The following is a 22,953-nucleotide window of genomic DNA, read 5'->3' as shown; positions in this document are numbered from 1 at the left end:
ATGTTTGAGAATTGATGAAGACATCGTAAAACTTTGATGAGGGATTCAAGGCAAACGTCTTTCCCCGCATCCCCTCGAGGTATTTGTTCCATTAGTATCAAGCGCTCTCTCTTTATTCATCGTCTGATTGGCATCTCTGTTAATGTATTTTGCGGCACTCCTCCGCTGATGATTTTCGTCGCGAAATGTACGTTTTCGGGCGTAGTTTCCTTATATTAATTCTCAATAAGAAGCTGTAATTTGCACAGACTGTTTTGGGCGCAGTTTCATTTGTTTGTTCAACATTAGTGTGTGGAAAAAGCACCCTGGTAGGTCAGTACCCCAGCTTTCTGAGGATCAGGCTTTCCAGCTTGCCGAGCAGACCAATCCTGACAAAGTAGAAAGATTTTCAATGATCAGTGGAACCTCCCTTAGCGGACACCTCTCTATTAAGGACAACCTCTCTATTAAGGACACTAGTTTTGGTCCCAAATTGGTACTTTCCATTCAATTTGACCTCTCTAATCAGGACACCCCTCTATTAAGGACATCACTTGTCAGTCCCGATGGTGTCCTTAATAGAGAGGTTCTACTGTATTTAAAAAGCGGGTTTTGGAGTCTTAACATTCTTTTCAACTGGTTATAAATAAATTGTCTTTTCAGGAAATTGGTAACCTGAATAAATTACAGCAGATCGATGTGTCAGAGAACAAGCTAGAGGAACTGCCGGACCAGATTAAGGGCCTATCAAATCTCACAGACCTGATACTGTCACAGAACCAGCTGGAGGTGCTGCCTGATGGCATAGGTACGTATCTGCCCCAGTGAACTGCGTAAACAGGTCATTTGAATGACCAAATAACCGCTGGTGCTTAGTGTAGTTTCATCGCCATGGCAACCAAAGCGGGAAAATGCTCAAGTGGAATCAATCTATGATGCAAGGTTGTCCATGAAAGAAAAAATCTCCGTCGAGGCTGTATTTGACAGGTTGCCAATGTAGTGTTCAATTTGCGTCAGAAATAGCCCTGCACGCTCTGCGATATCAACATGAAATGGTCGCCGCCAAATCCTTCCTGACGTGAATCGTGAGTGGTGGCATTACCCCACCAGGCGTAACCAATCACCATCGATCTGGTTTTTATGGCCGCCTTATCTTGTTTGATCTTGTCGCCGCGGCAACCGAAAGAGGATTTCCAGTTTTGGGTGTCGTGCGAAAAAAACACGAAATTCCCATTTACTGTGTTTATCTGAATGAATCTGTACAAGTTATGTATGTTTCAATTCAATCTAACCTCTCTAATCAGGACACCTCTCTATTAAGGACATCTTTATAAGGGTGGTTCTACGGTACCTCCATCGTCTTTAGTGACGAGTTAGGAGTTGCATGCCTTTGGTGCCACTCTTACACAAATGCATTAGTCGTTTATTTAGTTCCTCCAGATCAATTTACGCTCGGCCATTTTTTGCCGTCGTGTTGATACTTCGTGTCGCTGCGCCCGTAAGCTATGCACTGATGGCGTACCTGTCTGCTTGATTGGCAGGATTAATCGACAGAAGCGCGACGCATCAAAAATCGTTTTCGTCATCGCGAATTGTCAATAAATCCTCGCACCTTATGTAATCTTGTTTGATCTCGTTGCCTAGGTAACCTGAAGAAGCTGTCCATCTTGAAGCTCGACCAAAATAGACTGCTCGTTTTAACCTCGGAAGTCGGATAGTAAGTGTGATTTTCTTTTTCGATCATTCTTCGCACTTCATGTGCGAGATAGCTTGGTATTTGACCCTTTCTGGACGAGGTCTCCGGGTAGGGTTGTCTGCATGTGATGCTTTAACATGTTTGATAGTGAAATAGCGATGTATCTAGGATCACAGGAATAGGGGGCGCTCCCAAGGTTGGAATTTCGTTGTCAAAAGGGCACTGGAAGTTTGGGTCCAAAAAGTTAAAAGAATCTATCTGCAAGCAATGACTGTAGTTCACAATCTTCTAAAGCCTATTCACTGAACTGATTAGTTCAAACTCTTCTAAATCCTTACTTACCCTTTACAATATTTCTATCTGAAATGATAAAAGCCTAGCCTTACTGATCCTCATAGCTTGACATTACATTTGCCTTTAGTCTGTTGATGTCCCTGACATCCTGAGCCCTCTCGGAGTCCTTTGTAGACGAGCCAGACCAAAATATTCAAAGGATTTGGGAACATATATCAGATTAACGGTATTATTGATATATTTCCCATCTGTAGACTTATTGGCATTCTTCCTGAAAGTGAGCAGTGGCCTCCCGTCTTTCGCTGTGGTCTGGTGTCTCAGACACTTGGCCAGCGGTGAAGAGGTCCCTGGTTCTTTGAGGGGTAGGGAGAAATAAAAAAAACTATTGCCTTGACTGAAGATTGAGTCAAAAAAACTATTGCCTTGACTGAAGATTTAGTCAAAAAAAACTATTGCCTTGACTAAAGATTTAGTCAAAAAAAACTATTGCCTTGACTGAAGATTGAGTCAAAAAAAACTATTGCCTTGACTGAAGATTGAGTCAAAAAAAACTATTGCCTTGACTGAAGATTGAGTCAAAAAAAACTATTGCCTTGACTGAAGATTGAGTCCAAAAAAAAATTGCCTTGACTGAAGATTGAGTAAAAAAAACTATTGCCTTGACTGAAGATTGAGTCAATAAGCCAATAAACTGGGCTCTAGCGAGACTTTCTAACTTGGGAGTCAAACTAAAGTCTTGACAAAATCCAAGTCCTGTAACAGATTTCTAAGTTATCAGTTTCAAACGTGAGGGTCCTGGGCCAGGTTTTATGCTGCAAAATACACTTTTCGGTGGTTATCTCTAGCCCTGAATAAACCCAATTCCTGTAGTGGTACGCAAGAACTCTCTCATGCCACCTTGGAGGTTGTACAGTATACTCCCTGTAAAACAACACGTCCAAGAACTGAGCCAACATTGAAGTAAAGTGCAGTTGACCTGCAAATTACTCTTTAACTTTGAAATTAGCAGGCGTGATGGAATCTCTGTGACGTTTATGGTTATCGATGCATCCCTTGAGTACCAGCTGTCCTCCAAGATGGAAGGAAACATTGACCTGTTCTTTATATCTTGTCTGCAGAAGATTTTAAAAGCCACCATCGATGACAGTCAACTATGACATTTAAACACATTCCCCTGACTCTGTAATCTCCATCACCGAGTTCTGATACAGCTTGTTGTTGGAGAATGAGATAGCGGCTCCACAGACATCTAATGACGGTGACACAAAATGACAAGTTGATTGGCGGTGACGTCACACTGTTGGCTATGAAAAGTCCACAGTTCTGGCGCAAAATGGCTTCCGTAATAAAAGGGTCTAGCGTACCTCGAGTGTAGTCTTTGGGTTGATGTTGATAAATCACACTTATAGTAAACAACCTAATCAAAATAAAACGCCAATGAAAGCTTGGCAGTTTGCCGTCTATTTGAGTAAAAGCGACTTTCTTACAGGAATACAATGCCCTGCCGCACCACACTCGGTATCCAAGCACTTGATGCATCATCACGTCAAATGCGTGTTTCTGAATTGAACCCTATCCACATATTCTCTAAGCCGAATTTAGCTAATTGATCTGTGCCAGACTTTTAAACAGGAAATGATGAGGTACATTTTCACCGCCCGAGAAAATGTTTGAATTGAAGGGGGCTGAAAAACTTACTGTGTGAAATCCCCTCTAACCATTGAGAATGTGACAGAGTGTGGCTGGCAAGCATTAGCCCTTGATGAGTCCGCGGGAGCTACTGAGAATTTGTAACTTTTGTCAATTTGGAACTGTCATTATTGTTGAAACTCTATGATTGATGTGGCTCTGTCGTGATTTGGATAATCACGTTGTTACATTCGCGTGTGACCATAGGAATGTTAGACTCGTTCGTTTGTCCCCAGAGAGTTTGAAATATGGACCCTTTTGGTGTGAACACGTTCAGCAACAGGTTGTTTTCAGATTCGGTGGTTTTGTAGGTTTGCAACCAAAGTTAAGCACCCCGCAAATGAGTGATTGAAATCACCGCGACCAGTGATCATGATCGCATCTGACAAAATTGTTGGTTTGCGGTGGTCATTGCAGGCACCTGTGACAACAACCAGTGGTTGCAGTGACCGCCAATCAGTATCAAAGCCAGCAATTTCCACTTTTACTCGCAGACAATATCTTTTTGTCACACAATCACAATGAAGCAATTATAATCACTGGTCCTTTGTCAATCATTGAAGCACTTATAATAACAACCCCAAGTTTTTCTAATCGAATTTTTTTTTGCGGTTTTCATTTTTTCTCGAATCAAAGTTATTTGCAAAGGCAGCAACGGTAAACTGCCCACAAAAATTTGGCATTTGACATTATTTATGGTATTACTTAATCCTAACTGATGCCTGGTTGATGTCAGGAGAGAGATGAAAAATGTGTTTTGTGTCCCTCATTGTTTGACCTTTATGCATGCTGCTCTGAGCACAGATTGGTACATTAGCGGTAATGAGAAATTGGTCTTGTCTCGTCAAAGGTTAGACGTTCCTCATCTCGGAAGTAAGACAAAAGATCTCTTAGTAGTGCGTAGATGAGTGTAAAAATAGTTTTGCCTCTCCGGTGTTCGTTAGAAGGGAATCTGTCCATGTTAACCAGTTGAGTTTGGGGCAATTCTGAAAGGATTTCAAAAAGACAAAGGTGTATCATCATCATCATTCATCATCATTACCGGCGTCGTAACCCTATTGGATTTTTGCCGGAGGTATGGAGTCCACTATAGGCTACTGTCCACCTATGTGGGATCTTTTACTTGCCCTGGCATAGACACTCAGGTACAAGGGACCACAGCTTTTAGTCTCATCCGACAGACCCTCGAGTATTTCATACGTTTATGTACGTGTTGTGAAGAGCCAGGAATTTTAGTTCCTTGAAAGCCACGCCGGTTCATCCAGAAATACAATCCTGGGTTCTCCCCGGGATCGAACCCGGGCCCTATTGCGTGGTAGCCAGTAGTGTTAACCATTAGGCTATGAAGTCAATCTTTTCATGATGGCATCCAAAGAAAGTATTGTTTGAGAGCATTCAAATAAACGGTAATTGGCGACTGTCCGAGAGAGTTCCACCTGTTTCCCGGAGCTTTGTGGTTGAATGGTGACCTTTGGTCAGCATTCCTCTCTGCACATTATGCAGCAGTGCAAGAGGTGGAGTGTGGTCTTAAGCTCAGTATTTGTTAAATTAGTCCAACCATTCAGCTAGCTATTTTGTATTCTTTTCCAGTTGCACAAGTCTAACGGAACTTATTTTAACAGAAAATCTTTTATCGGTAAGTACTAGCTGAGAAACCCGACTTTGGAATCTACAGGGTGACCCAGAATAATCATCCCTCACACAATAGGATTCTATCGTGTATCCATTGTGTGAGGGAAGATAATTCTGGGCCACCCTGTAGATAAGAACCTGTTAGCCCAGGCATAATGCAAAATCGAAATTCCTGTCTCCTAAAGAAAGGTTATATTATGGAATTGTAACAAACTTGTCTACTTAGGCCAAGTTCATGGAACCCATTAACTTGGGGTTGGCATTTTATGTATTAGGCCTTGAAGTCTCGCTTGACCTTCTGATAAATCGTATGAATCATTTCTTTCAGGAACTTCCTGTAACAATCGGCAATCTCATCAACTTAACAAACTTGAATGTCGATCGGAATCGTATTTGTGAAATCCCCAAAGAAATCGGCCAGTGCACGAAACTCGGTGTTTTGTCGTTACGCGACAATAAGGTCGTTCATCTTCCGGTCAGCATTGGCGAATTGAAGGATCTTCACGTTCTCGACGTATCTGGTAATCGGTGAGTGTTCCCCACGCGGCCCATAGGCGGTGCTGGCCGTCAATCTTGCCCCTTCAAGGTTGACAACAGCACTCTCTGTTCCAAAAAGTCTCGTTTTCAGGTGCAATAAACTTACTTATGAGCATGTGACGAATCGTTTGTTGCATACGACAGGTGTGACATCACTCATGAGTCATGACCTCATGCAAGTCTTGATTGGAAGTTGATGGTAGATTCTTGCTTGACTAGTTGGTCAAGTCATCATGGTCAACAAAAATTGACCTCACCTATTCGCTCTCTCTTGTACAATGCAAGAGATGTTCCCATCATTTGTCAAAGATTTGTAAACATTCACTGCAGACATTTGTTAATTCTGATAATTCTGAACCGCTAAATATCCTCATTTCTCTTCCAGACTGGAGTACCTGCCCATCACGATCAGCGGCTGTAACCTCAAGGCCATCTGGTTATCAGAGAACCAAGCGCAGCCGATGCTAAAATTCCAAACGGATTACGATGAAAAGACCGAACAGAAAGTGCTCACGTGCTTCCTTCTTCCTCAGCAGGCATTCCACACTGAAAGCATGGGTACGTGTGACATGAGTAGACGACTTGCTTTTCTGCCGTTTTCTCCGGACCTGACATCTTGATGGGAAAATATTTGAAGAAAATGTGTTCATTTCAAACATCTGAACAAGATTTCTTCATTTTTTTCCCCAAAAAATGACAAGACCAGCCAGAGGGTGCTCACCTCCACACTGAAAGCCTGTTTCTGTATGACTTGAGCAGACGATTCTCATTTCTGCCATTTTCTCTGGAACTGACATCTTGGTGGGAAAATATTTGAAGAAAATTTGTTCATATTGACCATCTGAACACTTGGGCTGAGGAACATTCGCCATTGAATTTGATATTCCCTACTTCTGTGTTGTTTCAACTCGAAGGAACTTTTTGCTGCAGCGTGTCAGTTCAAAGTATAATCAATCTGAACTTCATATTCCAGAGAATCTACTGAAAGGTAGCGTTGCAACTGATCAGGACAGCCGACTCAGTTGGTCCGAGCAACGGACGCCCGCCATTAAATTTGCCGGGGAGGAAGGAGAGGAAGAAAACGACGAGGAAAAAGAGGTAGTCGAATCGAAGGAGGTGAAAGAGGTTTGAAGATTGTGTGTTGTCATAGCGATGGGAAACATCTCAATGGTTCTACAGGGTGTGGCAAAATAGTGTTATTATTTTGAGTGTGTTTTGTTCTTGATTGTTTCATGTTCTGTTTTGAAGATTTGAAGAATGTGGGAAACTTTCCTCTCTACTGTCACCCAAGGGCAGTGCTGGAATTTCATTGGTTTCATGCCAGTGATTACTTACACTTATTGGTTTAAAAACCTCTGGCAAGTCGTAGAAATCAGTTGTTGATGACTTGCACTATCCGGATTGGCTAGTGGTAAAGCGTCTGCCTTGAGAACATAAGCTTGTAGGTTCAAGCCCCGTAGCTCTTTGCTACATGGCCGGGCGGTTAGCTCCCAGCTAATTTATAACATAAGGTACAAACTGCCTTCTCACCAGACACCTGGCATTAGAGATAAAAGTTTTGATGCAAAGGGTCTCATAGGGCAAATTTGGCTGACCAGTTCATTGGGGTGACACGCTATAATAAACAAACTTTACTTGAAGTCACTGCCAAATTGAATACTCAAAAGGAGCTCTGTTCACTATTGCCTTCTTGCCAGGTGCCTGGCATAAGAGATACGAATTTAGAAGAAAACTTTCTGGTAAGCCAAATTTGGCTGGCCAGTTCATTTGGAGTGACACTATGATGAACAAACATTACTTAAAGTTGCAGCCAGTAATTGTTAGACATCGCTTGCCAACTAGTCAGACTAGTCTCGGATTGGTTTAAGATGATTCGTGAAGAGTTATCAATCGAGAACCATTGAGATGTATTGATGTGTGAGTGTTAGAATAGAATCCCCGATATGAGTTGGAAGTTTTGAGTTGTGTTCTGTATGTGATATGAGTGTGTTCTGATTAAGTTTGCTTTGTCACTCGTCCCAGCAATTCCTTCCCTGCTGTGTGAATGTGTGTTTTGTTAATCCCTTCAAATCCCTAATGTGTGAATATTTGTTTCGTCCTGCAATTATTATTGCATGCAACAAAAGACGCTTGTCTGCTGTGGTCATCCCAGGGCTGGGTTGTTCAAAAACACGTTAGCTTTCACAGACACATTAAGTCTTAACGTGAAAAGTTCAAAGGGATTAACTCCTTAAGGATACTAACATAACCGTTAGGTGTTTTTGAACAACCGCGCCAATATTCATCTAATAACCTCCCTACAAGCAGTTGCTGGCCTTAGTTGGTTAACCAGTCCATATGTGCAGACAATACATTCTTCCGAACATAACACCCCCAAAAAAAGGTTTCTCTTATGACAAATTGCTACGCTCTTCTAAAAACAATTACAATTCACAGACTGGCAAGCTTTGTAATCTGAACCATTGGTATTAGAATCTGAATAATCATTTAACGTAGGAGGAGGTATTAGCTAGATCAGTAGTATGTTAGATGCAGTATCCATCATCCTATGTCTGCTGATCTGCCTTTAGCAGTGCCGTCTTCCTGATCAGACATTCTATTATGAAGTCCACTTGCAGCTAACAACTTCAAGTTGTATGTATTTCTATTTGTAGCTGATAATACTCCGGTATGTAATTTTGGCCTGTTGTTCAAAGTGAATTTTGTCACAGAGCTGGCTTTAACATAAAGGGGGACTATAGGCTAGAGGAGAGGGGCTAATTTGGCCATCTTCAAGTGAGTAGTATTCACAGTAAGGGCCCTTGGTCATGTCAGACTCAGCACTAAATATATCCCTCGTACAAGCATGCTCGTAAGAATGCACAGCAGCAGGTATAGGCAAATGAATACTTCCTCTAATATACTGCTATTAGATCTACACGAGATCATATTGTCTACACCCCATAGAGGGATGAAGTTGACACCCAGATTCAACCTTTTAGCACTGAATAGAATTGTCTTCAAACGTTATCAAGAATAAACGGCGTCGTAGCTTTAGGCCAATGAAAACTACCCCATGGAGTGAAACTAACACCTGGATCCAACCTTTTAGCACTGAATAGAATTGTCTTCAAAACGTACTCAAGAATACTCTGCAGTGTCCCAGGTTTCAATGAATTCGTAATTTTTCCACGATTTATAATCGCTGTAACTTATTGATTGATCTCGCTGAGATCCTGTAACGTACACCCCTGGGAATTACAAAAAGATGCCTGCATACTATTCTTGAGCTCTGCCATATACGTGATCTATTCATTTAAAAAAGTTAAAGATTTAGGTTTGTCTGATCTCGATGCCTGGTTAACATCCGACTTTACACGTTAACCCTATCTATCCAGAAACCTTACAGTTGTAATCAGATAAGCTGTACAATCAATGCTGTAACCTTAGAAATGAAACTCTTTCGCTGTCGTCTGTGTGATCTAAAAAGAAGTTAACCTTTTGGTTTGTAGTCTGATGTCAATGACAGTATAGGTTGTCATCCAACTTTTCACTTTAAACCCATCTTACTATCCTAAAAACATCAAATGGCATCTGCGAGAAAACGGTATTCAGACTTAAAGCGAACTGGAACCGCCGTGCGATTTATTCAACTTTTCAACTTTCACCGCCCGAGAATGTCAAACTTCCAACTTCCTATTCGAGTTCAGATTTGTAGCTCCGCCCCCAGTGCCCGAGCATGCGCAGTTCAATTTGTTATTATTGAGAATCATGTGAGAATCACGTGAGTCATGCGATCTTTCATTCATGAATTTTCATAGTAAATTCCATAGTAGTGACGTCACTGTATGATTGACAGCTGGGCGCCATGTTTCATTCATGCCTCGTTCTGATCACCCGATACGCGGGAAATGAAAACGAGGTCATACGAACTGGCTTGGCGGTTCCAGTTCGCTTTAATTGATGAATTGACAGTTTGCTGAAATCCTACGAACAAATGAGCGATGAAAATTTAATTTACCCCATTTACTCAGCATTTGTACTTGAAATTAAATTATCACCTCGTAAACCCTTAATTTAATAAAAAATGTTTTGACCTCTTTAGGGTGCGCACTAATGAAATTGTATACTAACTTGGATGCAGACCAATTAGATTTACCCAAATTGGCCATTATGTAATTGGTTTACCTCATAAAGTATGTTAGTGCGGAGATTGATTTGTTGTTCGTCTGGTGATAAGCTCATTACTGAGGATAAATTGTTTGCAAATGTCATACCCTCCTCATCCTGAATATTATTTTCCTATTTCTCATTTTCTGGAACATTTTGCGGCCCATACGTTTCAGATTTGGGTTCTGTAACTGGAGATCTCTTTTTAAGTCAGTTCAGATCTCGATAATATTGTAATCTGCCAAATTCTTGCACCTGTATATTTTTGCAATTCCTAATATTTTCATCGTCATTATCATCATCTTGGTCTAGAGCACCATGGCAGATTACAAAATTTCCTTTTGTTTTTCCAGTGAAAAACAAAAATTTTCGTTTTTTGGCCACAAATGTTGATTTTTCCCAAATTCCGCAAAAATAAACCCCTGCTAAAATTTAGCAGGTTTCAGGCTTGCCAATGTATTTGCTTCTAAGAATAACATGAAAAAAAGCTGTTTTGTTTTTTTTTTAATTCAAAATAGTCATGATAATTAGAACTCTTAAAATTCAAAACATATCAATGTTTCATTTATCAGGCCTTCCAAAAAAATTGTGAAAATTGTGAGAAATAAAAATTAAAATAGTCGTGATAATTAGAACTCTTAAAATTCAAAACATATCAATGTTTCATTTAACAGGCCTTTCAAAAAAAATGTGAAAATTTATTTTGGTTTTTTTGGCTAATTTGGGGACATGTGAAACCCACTTTAATCCACATTTATACAATGTATGAACCATGCAATTGAAAAGCCAGTTGATGTCTATTTTTGCACATTTTCAGAGTAATTTCGTACGCCATAACACGCCGCACCCGAAAGAATTGAAGGCGCGCCATTCCAAGATGTTCGACAAGAAGGTGGACGGCCATGTCATTCCCAAGGAGCATGAGAAGAAAAAAGAGGTGAGCAACGTTTGCCGAGAATGAAACCGAGAGCCTCTTTCGTTAGTTTGTGCCATCTGCCCTTGTGACACGGTGCCCATAGCTGTGGAAGACACCTTGGGCCAAATTCATAAAGGGCGTTTAAGGGTTAGACGTGGGTAACTTCTCTCTAATCAGTTTCAGGGCCTATTGATATTCTGTGAAGGTTTACATGACGGACCTGAACTTGTCTATTCAGTAGTTAAACGCTGTTTTGAGCTAAACGCCTTCTATGAATTTGGCCCCTTGGGTCCAAGATTGGCAGTCATGGAGAACGCCATTTAGCCTGAACGAGCTTACCTTCTGACTTGTCTGTATTTGTACAGAAATGTGTCAAAATTGCACAAATATTTCTCTGATTATAAGTAACTTTCTATCAAAAATGAAAAAGAGGTCAACATGTTTTCGACGCCACAGATTTCGCTGGTCAGCATTAAGACGATGAGCAGAAAAGATCAGTTTGCTGAGAATGCGACACTGTATTTGACCCTAAAGTTTGGTGATTCGGGGGGGCTAAGGGAATACATTGCCTGCTGCTTGAACGTTTCAGAGGACATTCACCCTGCTGCCGCGGATCCAAGATGCACGCCACCCCAATTCCTGAAAATCTGTGAAATTGACCAAGAAAGTTTGAAACACACAGGACTTTCAATGAGAAAAGCAGTGCACGCCCCTTCTTTTTCCCAGCTCCTGGATCCACCCCGGCAACCTATGCAAATTCTTACTGATGTCCAAATCATTTTTTTCAGGACAAGGCCTTTATTCCGCATCGGGACAGAGATATGTCTTTCTCAGACGGTGACGAGGATAAAGTCCCCGTTGTCAACAAACATGTCTCTATGACGACGCCACCTCCTCAGGCACCTGTGCACAAGGTTACAATAGGTATGTCCTCGGTGCTTTGACGCCATTTTCTATTTCTGGTCGGGCTGGCTTCGTACAGGTTGACAGAGATTTATCATCATACACTCTCTGAGGGCTCATCATAGATTCTTTGATGGAGTGAAACCATTGAAAAGAACTTTGCAACTGACATCACTTGGATTGAAGTCTTTATACACCTTTCCAGAAATGGGGCGCTGAGTGTCCGAAATAGTGATTGTCATAAGGGGAAACTAGGCCTAATGGTGGAGGGACAAAGGAGATAGTCATGGTTGACCAACACACTTGAATGCCTTCAATGACGGACGAGGGGGAAACAGTTAGTTCCAATGCAAGCCACCAATTTCGGGAAGCATATATAGCCATTGTAATTTCTTTGCGATGTCGACTAATTTATCTTGTTTTTTAAAAAAATTTTAGCCGCTCCTTCGATAGAATCATCATCGCCCCCCAAAGAAGTGACGATGCGGGAACACGTGGTGATGCGAGAACATCCAAAGGAGGTCAACATTGCTGGCGGCGTAGACCTCGACAGCCCTGGTCAAACAAGCGAAGAACCATACGATGAAGGGGAGTTTTATTCAGACGAGGTCAGTGAAGAGAGCATTTCTGGTCCGTACAATGCGTATTATTGGCCCATACTGCCAAATTATCCCCATCATTTAGTGCAGTCCCTATACACTTTTGGATGGTTACACCTGAAGAAATCAGATGACAGCAACACTCATTCAAGGTAGACCTCTTCCCTAAGATTGAGTAATGAAAGGTATTTTACAATTTAACTTTTCCGATGCGAAGCTTGGATCCAGCCTGGTCTATACCAGGTGCGGGCCAGGGGTACTATACACATCCATAACCCGTGGGTATCATGACAGTTTTAAAAATGGGGTCAGCCAAATTGAAAAGCAAATTTGTTCTGAAATTGTCTCCTGAACTCTTTTCAGGAGCCACCCGGGTATTACGAACGCCACGTCGGTTTCTCGTGCGAAGGTGAAGACGGTAAGGGCGAGGACTACAAACTCCGGCGCAGGGATACGCCACATCACTTGAAAAACAAGCGCATTCTCGGCAGCAGTCAGGAGGAGGCCGAGGCAACAATACGCGAGATTTTAACGAAAAAGGCTTCCACTACGAGCAGTTTAATTGAGGATAAAGTCGATGGACGAGCGTCTTCAGTTGAAATGGAGATACAGGCAACGCCCTCTGTAAGTGATTCATGTACTGTAAATTTCAAATTTTTCGCACCTTTCAATTTTTACCGTTGGGGAAAATGTTGGAAAGAAGAAAAAAAAAGTGGGTAGAAATTTCCAATGAAAGTGTCAAGACTGCTTCGACATGTGATAACGTTACTGACTCTCTCTAAAAGTAGAGGTTTCTGCAGGGTCTCCGGTTTCCTCCTACATTGTATTCTTACATGTCGTTTCAGGTTGAACTGAGATTAGAGGCGTCGCCCGCACCAGTTCTCCAGGCGCCCCCGCCAAAGGCCACACCAACACTCACGATGACCGCACCGAAAATGGAATCGCAATCAATGACAGCACCAAAGCCCGCAGCACAAATAATGAAACCCACGCAAAAAGTTGCGCCAGTGACGCCACCGGTGACTGCGTCGCTAACCAAGTCAGCCATCGCACCCGTTGCGCCCCAGTTCCAAACGCAACACGTCCCAAAAGAGATTCAGGAGGAGGAAGTCACAGTGAAGATTAATCGGACGCCGGGTCAGGGGCTAGGCATCAGTATTGCTGGAGGGAGAGGCTCCACGCCTTATCGAGGAGAAGATGAGGTTAGTACATGTCTCTATAGCGATAGAGTAAAGCCTCTCTATGAAGGACACCCTTTGGACTGAGAAATGCTGTCCCTAATAGAGAGGTGTCCTGATTAGAGAGGTCAAGTTGAATGGAAACAACCAAGTTTGGGACCAAAACTAGTTTCCTTGATGGAGAGGGTGCCCTTTTACAAAGGTGACTGCTAAGGGAGGTTCAAATGTAGTTGTTATGAAATCATGTAAGGCATACCATTGTTGATTCAAACGGTCTTCTGCTGGTCAGGGGACATTAAGACATGATATTTTCATTGAGTTTAAAGTTTTTAGCAATTCGATTCATATTTTAGGGCATTTTTATATCACGAGTGTCAGAAGAAGGGCCAGCAGGGAAGGCCGGCATCATGGTCGGCGACAAAGTCCTCTCCGTTAACGACCGATGCCTCGTCGACGTGGAACATCATGAGGCTGTCGCAGTCCTGAAAGAGGCGGGCAACAATGTCGTAATCGTCGTCACACGGGAAATTCTTATGTCGGCCGAGGTTCCGGTCGGGAATGAAGAAGTGAAGCTGCCTAATGCCTTCATTGGTGCTCCAGAACCTCCGCCAGAGTTGGATGTACAGGGGGAGGTGCGTATCTGTGCAGTTTCAGCTTGCTGCCAATTATGCAGGGAGGTTTCCTTGGCAGTTGGGTGATTTTTGGTCATTTTAAGGATGTTGTGGGGACATAAGTAAACAACTTATCTCAAATTTGAATGTGACTTAACCTTATGATGACTCTCATTTGAAAACCATGCCTCACATCATTGTCACTGTCAAAATTTATTCAATGTTGATTCATTTGCCACATGTCGCCAAATTATCACTGAAAAAAAGTTTCATTAAAAGAAAAATTTCAAACTTTTTCTGTTTCTCAGGACAACAGTCCCCCTTAAGCATTTACTGCATCTCAAATACACAATTCTGCTCCTAAACCTCATGACTTATGCTTGAGTCGGAACCCCAAACCTTAACCTCTCAATCTCTTGATTTCCAGACTCTGAATACGACATTGATTCGTGACGACGCCGGTCTTGGGTTCAGCATAGCCGGCGGTCGCGGCTCCGTCCCTTACAAAGGAGATGATCAGGTAACGAGATTGTGAAATCTAAAATCTTTCCACTTCATGAAAAAAGTTTATCCAAAGGTCATGCAGTCGTGCTCCCTCTGCACAAAGTTTTGTGCAGGTTGCTCTAAGTTATGGGGCATATCATGTCTGTTGTGACTACTAACAGCATCATGACTTCACATATTTATTAATATTTGTTTAATATAGATTTTGATGCCTTGTTGGTTGTCAAAAAGCAGGAATTTCATATTTCATCGTGATTTGACGTTTTCAGTTCATAGGCCTCGGCGAGGAAGAGATTCAGGCATTTAATGAGGTATCCACGTCTGCCAACATCTGAATGTACCACCTTCTACCCCTTCTTGTGGTCAAGTCCATTTCGGGAGTGGCTCGTTATCCATTCCTGGGCTATTCCATTACTCACTATCAAGGGGTGGAAGGATGACTGTATTTTGTACCCGTCTTTTGTAACTTGCACCTTCTACCCCTTCTGCAGTTAAATCCATTTTCAAATGATTACATTATCTATTTATGGATCGTGCCATTTGTTACGATTTAGGGGTGGAAGGTTGATCGTTTTCTGCATCCGAAAATTTTAAGTTTCAAATCTTGCGATTGTTTCTCACTCGGTAATGGTTTGTTGAAGTGACTAAAAACTATTGAATCGCTTTATATTTTGGCCTGATGCAGATAATTTCTTTGTTTTTATGTTAGATAGTTATGTTTCGTCTTCAAAAGTGTTGTTTTAGTGGGGGGTACCCACGTGAAACCAGTAAAATGATGGAGTAATAACAATTTTAATGAATGCAAGTTCGCTTGTCCAAAGATGGATTTCTTAATTTAGAAGTTTTAGAAATCGTCTGAATCGCGTTGTTGAGTAAAAGTTGTGGTGAATACCATGTTGTTGTTTGCATGCAGTAGAACCCGCCTTAGATACTAGTAATTCCTGTAGTTGTCTGTTTGTGTGTCTGATGAATATCTCTCATGATGTTCTATGTGTAGTTCACTGAGCTGTCGGCTTTTATACTCATCATATCATATCATATGTGACCCGCCATGACAAAATGAGTCACATGTCGCTCGGGGCTTGACAGGTTGAGACAGACTGGTTGTTCCTTTCATTATCGCCTGCCTTTTGTGAAATCTGAGTATATCAATTTCTTCTATTATGTCCTGGTGTCATTTTAGGCTCATTTTCTGTGCAACATGCAACTCATTTTGCCGTGGTGGGTCACATATCATTACCTGCTTCGTAACCCAATTGGGTTTTTGCCGGAGGTGTGGAGTCCACTATAGGATGCTGTCCACCTCTGTGAGATCTTTAACTTGCCTTGGCATAGACACTCAGGCACATTGGACCACAGCTTTTCATCTCATCCGACAGACTCTCGATTTTTGGACATTGTGCGTCAGGTGTTTTGACAAGCCAGCTATCATTCTGCACCAGGGTTTTGAGATTTGTACACAAACGGTTTTTGGTGTGAGAAAATATAATGGGATAAAAAATCAATGTGTTTTTATTTTGCAGATTTGAAAAATTTTACGATTGAGAGTAGTTAAAATGTCAGTGCTAGAATCTTAGTATGAAATAGCATCATTGCCTTTGAACCCTCGGCCCCTTTTTGGTTTCAGTCTTTCGTGCATCCATTTATCCCTTCACATCCTTCTTTTCGCATGACGTTTGCATGGCTTAAATTCTCACTAATAACAAACATTTTTTCTTTTTTTCTTCAATCGAAACAGAAATACTCTTTCTTAGAGGTCAGTATACAATCACTACATTTTACATTTTACATTTGGCGTACTCTAGTCTCACTGATCTAAGACCGGTTGACTGATATATTACAAAATTATAACAAAGGTCGAACGGGAACACAAAGTCATGCCTCTCGGACAACTTCGTGTCACCAACCTATTATCTATCCAAATTGAACATGCTGAATACATACAGCATCAAACGGTAGCTTGAATTGAATATTCAGAATCAGTCTTAGGTCAGTGAATTTAGAGTAATTGCCTTTAGTTTCTGTGCTGGTGTGTGTCTTCTAGAAATAAGCAAAACAATTAAGCTAGTGATAGTGAAATCAATTTTGTTCTTGCCCTGTGTTATGTTGCAGGGATGACAAATTTCAATTTTTAGGCAGATTTCTCTTTGTAAATGTTAAATTTGAGAATTGGAATGGAAAGATCTCAGTCTCGACCCTCTGTGGATCTTTGAATTTTCGAAATTGGACCAAAAATAAGCCATTCAGAGGCATTTTTGTGCAAATGATTGCTGATCAAAATAAATATTGCAAGTCTATTAGACATCACTAAGTTCATTTCTCACGCTCGCTATCAGCAGACACTTCAAATTGCTGCATCTCCAAGTCCTACCTTCACCTCCCTTTGCGGACACCTCTCTATTAAGGACACCCTCTCTATTAGGGACACTAGTTTTGGTCTCAAATTGGTTGCTTCCATTCAATTTGACCTCTCTTATCTGGACACCTCGCTATTAAGGATAGCACTTGTCAGTCCTGAGGGTGTCCGTAATAGAGAGGTTCCCCTGTCTCATTTTGGATGATGCATGTTGATATATCCCCTTCCTATCACCTCCATCATTCATTTCTTGTCTTTATCTTTCTCATACATGTAGTAACTAATCTCTAATCTCATGATTAATATTCAATCAAAACTGGAATCTATCTCTTGCAATCCAATAATCATATTCTCATGCTAATCTCTAATCCGTTTTATTATCAATAAAGATGGTGCTGGTTGGGAGATCAGTGGTATAGTGGTTAGATCCCTGGGCCCTCTGGGTTTGACTCCCGGAAGGATCACTGCTGTTCCATCTTTGTGTCCTTGAGCAAAACGCTTAACCCTTATTGGCTATGTCCTTTGAATAAGATGTAAAACCCGAGATACTTGGTGAGAAACATGATTAGCTTGCAATGGACTTTACCTCTGGCCAGAGATAAGGGTCACTAGACGAATTGACCAAATTGGGGCATAACCTTAGCGATGGTCCAACCAATAGTTTGTACATAAGAGCACAAAACGATGTGTTTATATTTACTTCTGATAGTGACATTAGATGACATCATCATGGCAACATGTGATGGAAACTGCCCGGCCATGGGCGACAATACAGTGGAACCTCCCTTAGCAGACACCTCTCCATTAAGGAGACTAGTTTTGATCCCAAAGTGGCACTTTCCAGTCAATTTGACCTCTCTAATCAGGACATCGCTCTTTAAGGACAGCACTTAGCAGTCCCGATAGTGTCCTTAATAGAGAGGTTATACTGTACGTCAGTTTACCAGTGGCGTTGTGTCGTCGTTTTGCCGGTCATGGTAAATAGTTCGCCATTTGGAGGCATTGCACATTATCAGTCTAGACCATTGATATAGGGCGTATCAAAAAAATAGGGGTTTTCAAGATTTCATCGCTTGTGTCGTTTCAGGCTATATACATATCGAAGATATCAGAAGGAGGCTGTGCGGATAAAGATGGCGTCATGCTAGTTGGGGATCGAATATTGTCCGTAAGTAGTAACAAGAATTTACAAAAACTTGTCTTTTTAAATTCTTGCCGGTGTGAATTGTAAGATTGGAATTTGACAAACTGTGTCCGTACCTGGACCCGGATTTCGGATAGTGTCTTCAGATGACATCATCATGCCAACCACTTGGCTGTGGATGACAATACGATGTTACAGTCAACCTAAAAAATTCTCAATATCTGTTCGTGTTTTTGGCCCGTGATGACTTAGTGTCTGCTTTGACCTTTGTTTACAAAACTAATGGAATTTAGGTGACCTTTGATAATGACAGTGTATTTACAAGTATATTGATTTTGCAAGAAGTACAATGACATGTAATGTTGGTTTGATTGTCTCTGTGGATTTTGGATTTACTGCAGGTGACATTGTCATATCATTTCTTCATTTTGAGATATATCACTGATCTCTATATAAATCATCGTGAGAGTATTCCAGGAAAGATTGTCATATATCTTCATTTTGAGATAATACTGTTTTCTCTCTCATTTGACTTGAGTGTACAAGAGGGACAGGACATTTTCGATTTTTTGAGGATTTCTGTTTTTCCCCTCTTAAAAGGGCCCAATTTGACTGCAGGATGAAAAAAGCATTGCCTTAGGTCTCTGTAGAACTTAGAATTTTCGAAATCGCACAAAAAATAACCATATTAGACACGTTAGAGGAATATTTTGCAAGTTGGGGCAGTTCCACGGACAACATTTTCACCTGGAAATTTTTTCTTTTTGCTCTGGGCACTCTCACATCTCTGGTACAATCGCTTTTACACCAGAGTAGATTACAGAATTTCTCTAATTAGAGAGCGCATTCATTTTGGCCAGTCATTTCTGTTTCATATTTGATTCGTCTTTACAAGTATCTCTTTCTCATTCCAGATAAACGGAATCGACATCTCTGATGCCCGTCACGACCAAGCAGTGGCGCTGCTAACAGGAAGCGATAACGTGATCAAACTAAATTTATACCGAGAGCATTTAATACCAAAAGACTCTATAGATGAAATACAGGTGGCGCCATCCCCGTTAGTGAACGAAACTGTAACTAGTGAAAATGTAATAAAAGTCGAATCTGTGCCTGTGCCGAAAATTTCGCCAACGCCTAAAATGCGGAAAGAAGAATTGAATGAAATAAAGCAAGTTGAGGTGAACCATGTTGGGGAGGCTGAACCCTACCCTACAGAGGTGAGTTCTCCTAGCAGGGCATCCACTAGACCCTTGTCAGGGATGAGACATTTCTGATTTTTGTAGGACTTTTGTAGGACTCCTTAGGAGAGAGGAGTCGACTAAGGGAGGTTCCACTTTACTGTTGATCAAGCGTTGAACTCATTCACACTGACGCTCTCCATTCTTTCCAGGTAATACACATAGACAAAGCCGGTGGGCCGCTAGGCCTGAGTATAGTCGGTGGAATAGATCACGCTAGTCATCCATTCGGCATTGATGACCCAGGTGTTTTTATTTCCAAGGTGAGTGCATGTGTCTCTGATTTGACAGCCATTTTGGATTTCTTGAACTCCTCAGCGCATTCCCCGTGTAGGAATATCCTTCTTGATGTAAAAAGTTAGTTTGACTTGCAGGGAGGAGACATTTCCGGTGTTTGGACAACCTCTGGACGGTTGACCTACGATGTGCAATCAGCCTCTCGGAGGTAGTCCCAACTTCTTCCCACACAAGGAGTTCATCAAGAGCTTTTGAAATAACAGTTTTGTCAATAGGTTATGGCCTTTCCTGTCTGGCAAGTATTTGGCTCTCAATCATGTGTTGGACCATTAATTCATGAAATATTCGCTCTATTTCTAGCTTGTCCCCGATGGTGCTGCCTCAAAAACGAACCTAAAAATCGGTGATCGGATAATCGTCGTAAACGGCAAAAATATACGCACAGCTACTCACCAGGAGGCGGTGATGGCTCTGCTCACTCCCAGCAATGAAATTGAAATGTTAGTCCGTCACGACCCGCCTCCACCTGGGTTAAACGTAAGCAGATATATCAACTCTTTCCCAACTGCACCCGGTATATACCGGGTCCGTACCCTGCGTACTACGTGCCCACACCGGTATATACCGGGTCCGTACCCTGTGACTACTGGCCTGCAGTAATCCATACTGCAAAATTTTCCCCAATTTCTATCGTTCAACCACAGTCACTATAAGTCTTTGGTTGATTTAATCAAAAAAATGTGATGGCAGTGCTGCACTCAATGCACACCTCATCCCTAAGATTGCATAATGCTAGCTATTTTACAATGAAACTTTTCCTAAGCCAAGTTGGGATCCAGGCTGCCCGGTCTATGCCGGGTGCTGGTCAGGGGTACAGTACCCTGTGTCCCTCAGTTCTGCCACCTAGGAGTTAACTCGTGAACTAAAATGTGTCTATCAGTTGAGATCAGTTGGAAGGATTTTCTGTGAACTATTGTTAATATATCTTGTTTGGCAACTAGTATAATAGTTGATTCAAGATGATCTAATTTCATGATTTCTCCTGCAGGATGTTGTGATATTCAAAGACCCCGACGAGAAGTTGGGCATCAGTATCAAAGGTGGTGCCAGGGGTCACCCTGCTAACCCGCTCGACAAGACGGATGAGGGTATCTTTATCTCTAAAGTGAATCCTGGGGGATCGGTGGCTAAGGATGGAACGTTAGTGCCTGGCATGCGGATACTAGAGGTAAGCAGTGAGGCTAGTAGTAAGACGGGTCATCCTAGACAGCGTCCACAAGGTTTAAGTAAAGTTTAGTAAAATTTAGTCATCAAAGTGAAATCTGAAGTCATAAATCATATAAACAGGACATTTTCCACACTTCCTGAACATTTCATGACAGTTGTGTGTATGATGAGAAAGCTGTTGTCTAAAATGCACTGGCCCAGCAGGTGGCCATCTTGGGTTAATTCAATTAGGGGGAAATGATAGGGCTTGTGATTTTAGACAACTCCCTTATCTTAAAATTACATCCAAAGGTCATGTTATTTTCAGGAAATGTGTTAAATGGTCTACTAATTTCGTTTATGACAACCAAATTTTTATGTTTTGATGACTTTAAACCTGGTGGACGCTGTTTGGGATGACTGAAATTGAAATTTTTTGATGGGTGAGATGATAGATCTTAAGTTATTCAAAGTCCCGTGAATTTTGTATTTTTTAGTGTCTTCCACATTTTACAAGCAAATCCTTAAAAAATGGCATTAGAAAAATAGCCCTTTGGCCAAAAGAATGTTGATTACAATATCTCAGTGCAAATGAATGCTGTTCAACAATGAGCTGTGATCAGTAAAAGAACTTTCAAGTAAAAGTAGACCAGTGCACAGCCTTTTATTCCTCGGAGGTGATCATCAAATTCTGTTTTATTTGAGTTTACAAACATGTAACGTGGCCTCTCATGCAATATTACAGAAAACGTTTCGAAAAGTTGTGCGGATGTCGCCAGTTTTGCCTAAGAAACAAAAAGAAAAGGTGAACTTGGTCCCCATAAGTTTAACCCTTCGTTAAGCTGCTGTGTTGCAGTCAATTGAAATTACAAAACTATTTCTGAAACTTGTTAAAATTCGCATCCCTGTTGATGTTGACCCTTTTGTTGCATTAAAACCAAATTCTGACATTGTTCGATTTCAATTTAGGATTTTACCCCATTATTACAAATGAGACCTCTCTGTTTTAAAGAAAATTTTGCATTCTCACGAAACCAATATTTCAGCCCTGTTTAATTTGATTTAGACTTGCCCTCTGTTGTAGAGACCCTCTCTATCATGGACACTTCCTATGTCGCCACTTGGAGGGAGGTAGTCCATTATAGAGAGGGTCAATATTCTAAATTCTTCCTCGAGTTTCTATCCAGTGTAGTATAGAGAATTTGCAGGCAATGTTTACATGTTGGTGCTGCTATCTTGCAGGTTTTTGAGGAACTAAAATATGCCTCAATTTTCACCCTGTAGCACTTTTAAAGGTGCATTAAACCTTTTTTTCTCAGATTGATTGAACTAAAAGTTCGAAACCCTAAGAAAAATCAAAAATTTAAATATTTTTTCTCGAAGTTCTATATACATTTTCTGCAAATTCTCCATATACAATAGTTCAGTTGCATGGTCTATCGTGTGATGGGTGTGTTTTGGCAGGGCAGCTGGGGAGGAGTGATTATAGGGTCATATATCTCTGTGGTCCAATGCTAACATGGAATATCAAGCATGGGTTGTCGTACAAACATATTGGCCCAAATTCATAAAGGGCGTTTAAGGGTTAGACATGTACAACTTCTCTCTAATCAGTTTCAGGGCCTATTCATATTCTGTGAAGATTCACATGAAGGGCCAGAATCTGTTTATTTAGTAGTTAAACGCTGTTTTAAGCTAAACACCCTTTATGAATTTGGCCCATTGCGTTTTGATGTTGTCGTGATCTAACAAAAAAGTAGCTCCATTAAATTTCGATAGAAGATATTTGACAGAGGGGAATGGGCTCAAATTTGAGATGTTAGACTGGGTTTACATAGAGTTTATAAGTAATGTGAGCTTAAGATATAATACTGGGTTTACATAGAGTTCAAAGTAATGTGAGCCTAAGAGATAATACTGGGTTTACATATAGTTTAAAGTAATGTGAGCTTAAGATATAAGACTGGGTTTACATAGAGTTTCATTGTCATTTGTAAGGTGAGATTGGGATATAAGACTGAGTTTACATAGAGTGTGCATTGTCACTCCTAACGTGGCCTTGGGATATAAGACTGAGTTTAC

At 41.2% G+C, this 22,953-nt stretch overlaps 1 protein-coding gene across 18 annotated transcripts in view; it reads left to right on the top strand.

Annotated features, from left to right (window-relative positions):
• Positions 1-22,953, top strand: part of LOC135502760 (protein scribble homolog) — a 112,905-nt gene that overhangs the window by 34,316 nt on the left and 55,636 nt on the right. For 15 of the 18 annotated variants that reach the window (XM_064795828.1, XM_064795826.1, XM_064795817.1 and 12 more), the window contains exons 7-26: positions 643-787; positions 1,624-1,696; positions 5,249-5,294; positions 5,619-5,818; positions 6,213-6,385; positions 6,801-6,943; positions 10,794-10,913; positions 11,681-11,816; positions 12,234-12,403; positions 12,758-13,018; positions 13,240-13,596; positions 13,926-14,204; positions 14,611-14,703; positions 14,957-14,998; positions 16,426-16,443; positions 18,131-18,211; positions 19,102-19,407; positions 19,581-19,691; positions 20,026-20,202; positions 20,714-20,893. In XM_064795828.1, coding sequence (XP_064651898.1) covers positions 643-787; positions 1,624-1,696; positions 5,249-5,294; positions 5,619-5,818; positions 6,213-6,385; positions 6,801-6,943; positions 10,794-10,913; positions 11,681-11,816; positions 12,234-12,403; positions 12,758-13,018; positions 13,240-13,596; positions 13,926-14,204; positions 14,611-14,703; positions 14,957-14,998; positions 16,426-16,443; positions 18,131-18,211; positions 19,102-19,407; positions 19,581-19,691; positions 20,026-20,202; positions 20,714-20,893 — 3,111 coding nt within the window. The remainder of the gene's footprint in view (positions 1-642; positions 788-1,623; positions 1,697-5,248; positions 5,295-5,618; positions 5,819-6,212; positions 6,386-6,800; positions 6,944-10,793; positions 10,914-11,680; positions 11,817-12,233; positions 12,404-12,757; positions 13,019-13,239; positions 13,597-13,925; positions 14,205-14,610; positions 14,704-14,956; positions 14,999-16,425; positions 16,444-18,130; positions 18,212-19,101; positions 19,408-19,580; positions 19,692-20,025; positions 20,203-20,713; positions 20,894-22,953) is intronic. The other 3 variants (XM_064795816.1, XM_064795819.1, XM_064795820.1) reach the window with 3 other exon arrangements.

Source organism: Lineus longissimus, chromosome 19, assembly GCF_910592395.1.
Source record: "Lineus longissimus chromosome 19, tnLinLong1.2, whole genome shotgun sequence".
Classification (NCBI taxonomy): Eukaryota; Metazoa; Nemertea; class Pilidiophora; order Heteronemertea; family Lineidae; genus Lineus; species Lineus longissimus.
Note: the sequence above shows the minus strand (reverse complement) of the source record. Positions and strands in the feature narration are given on the sequence as shown.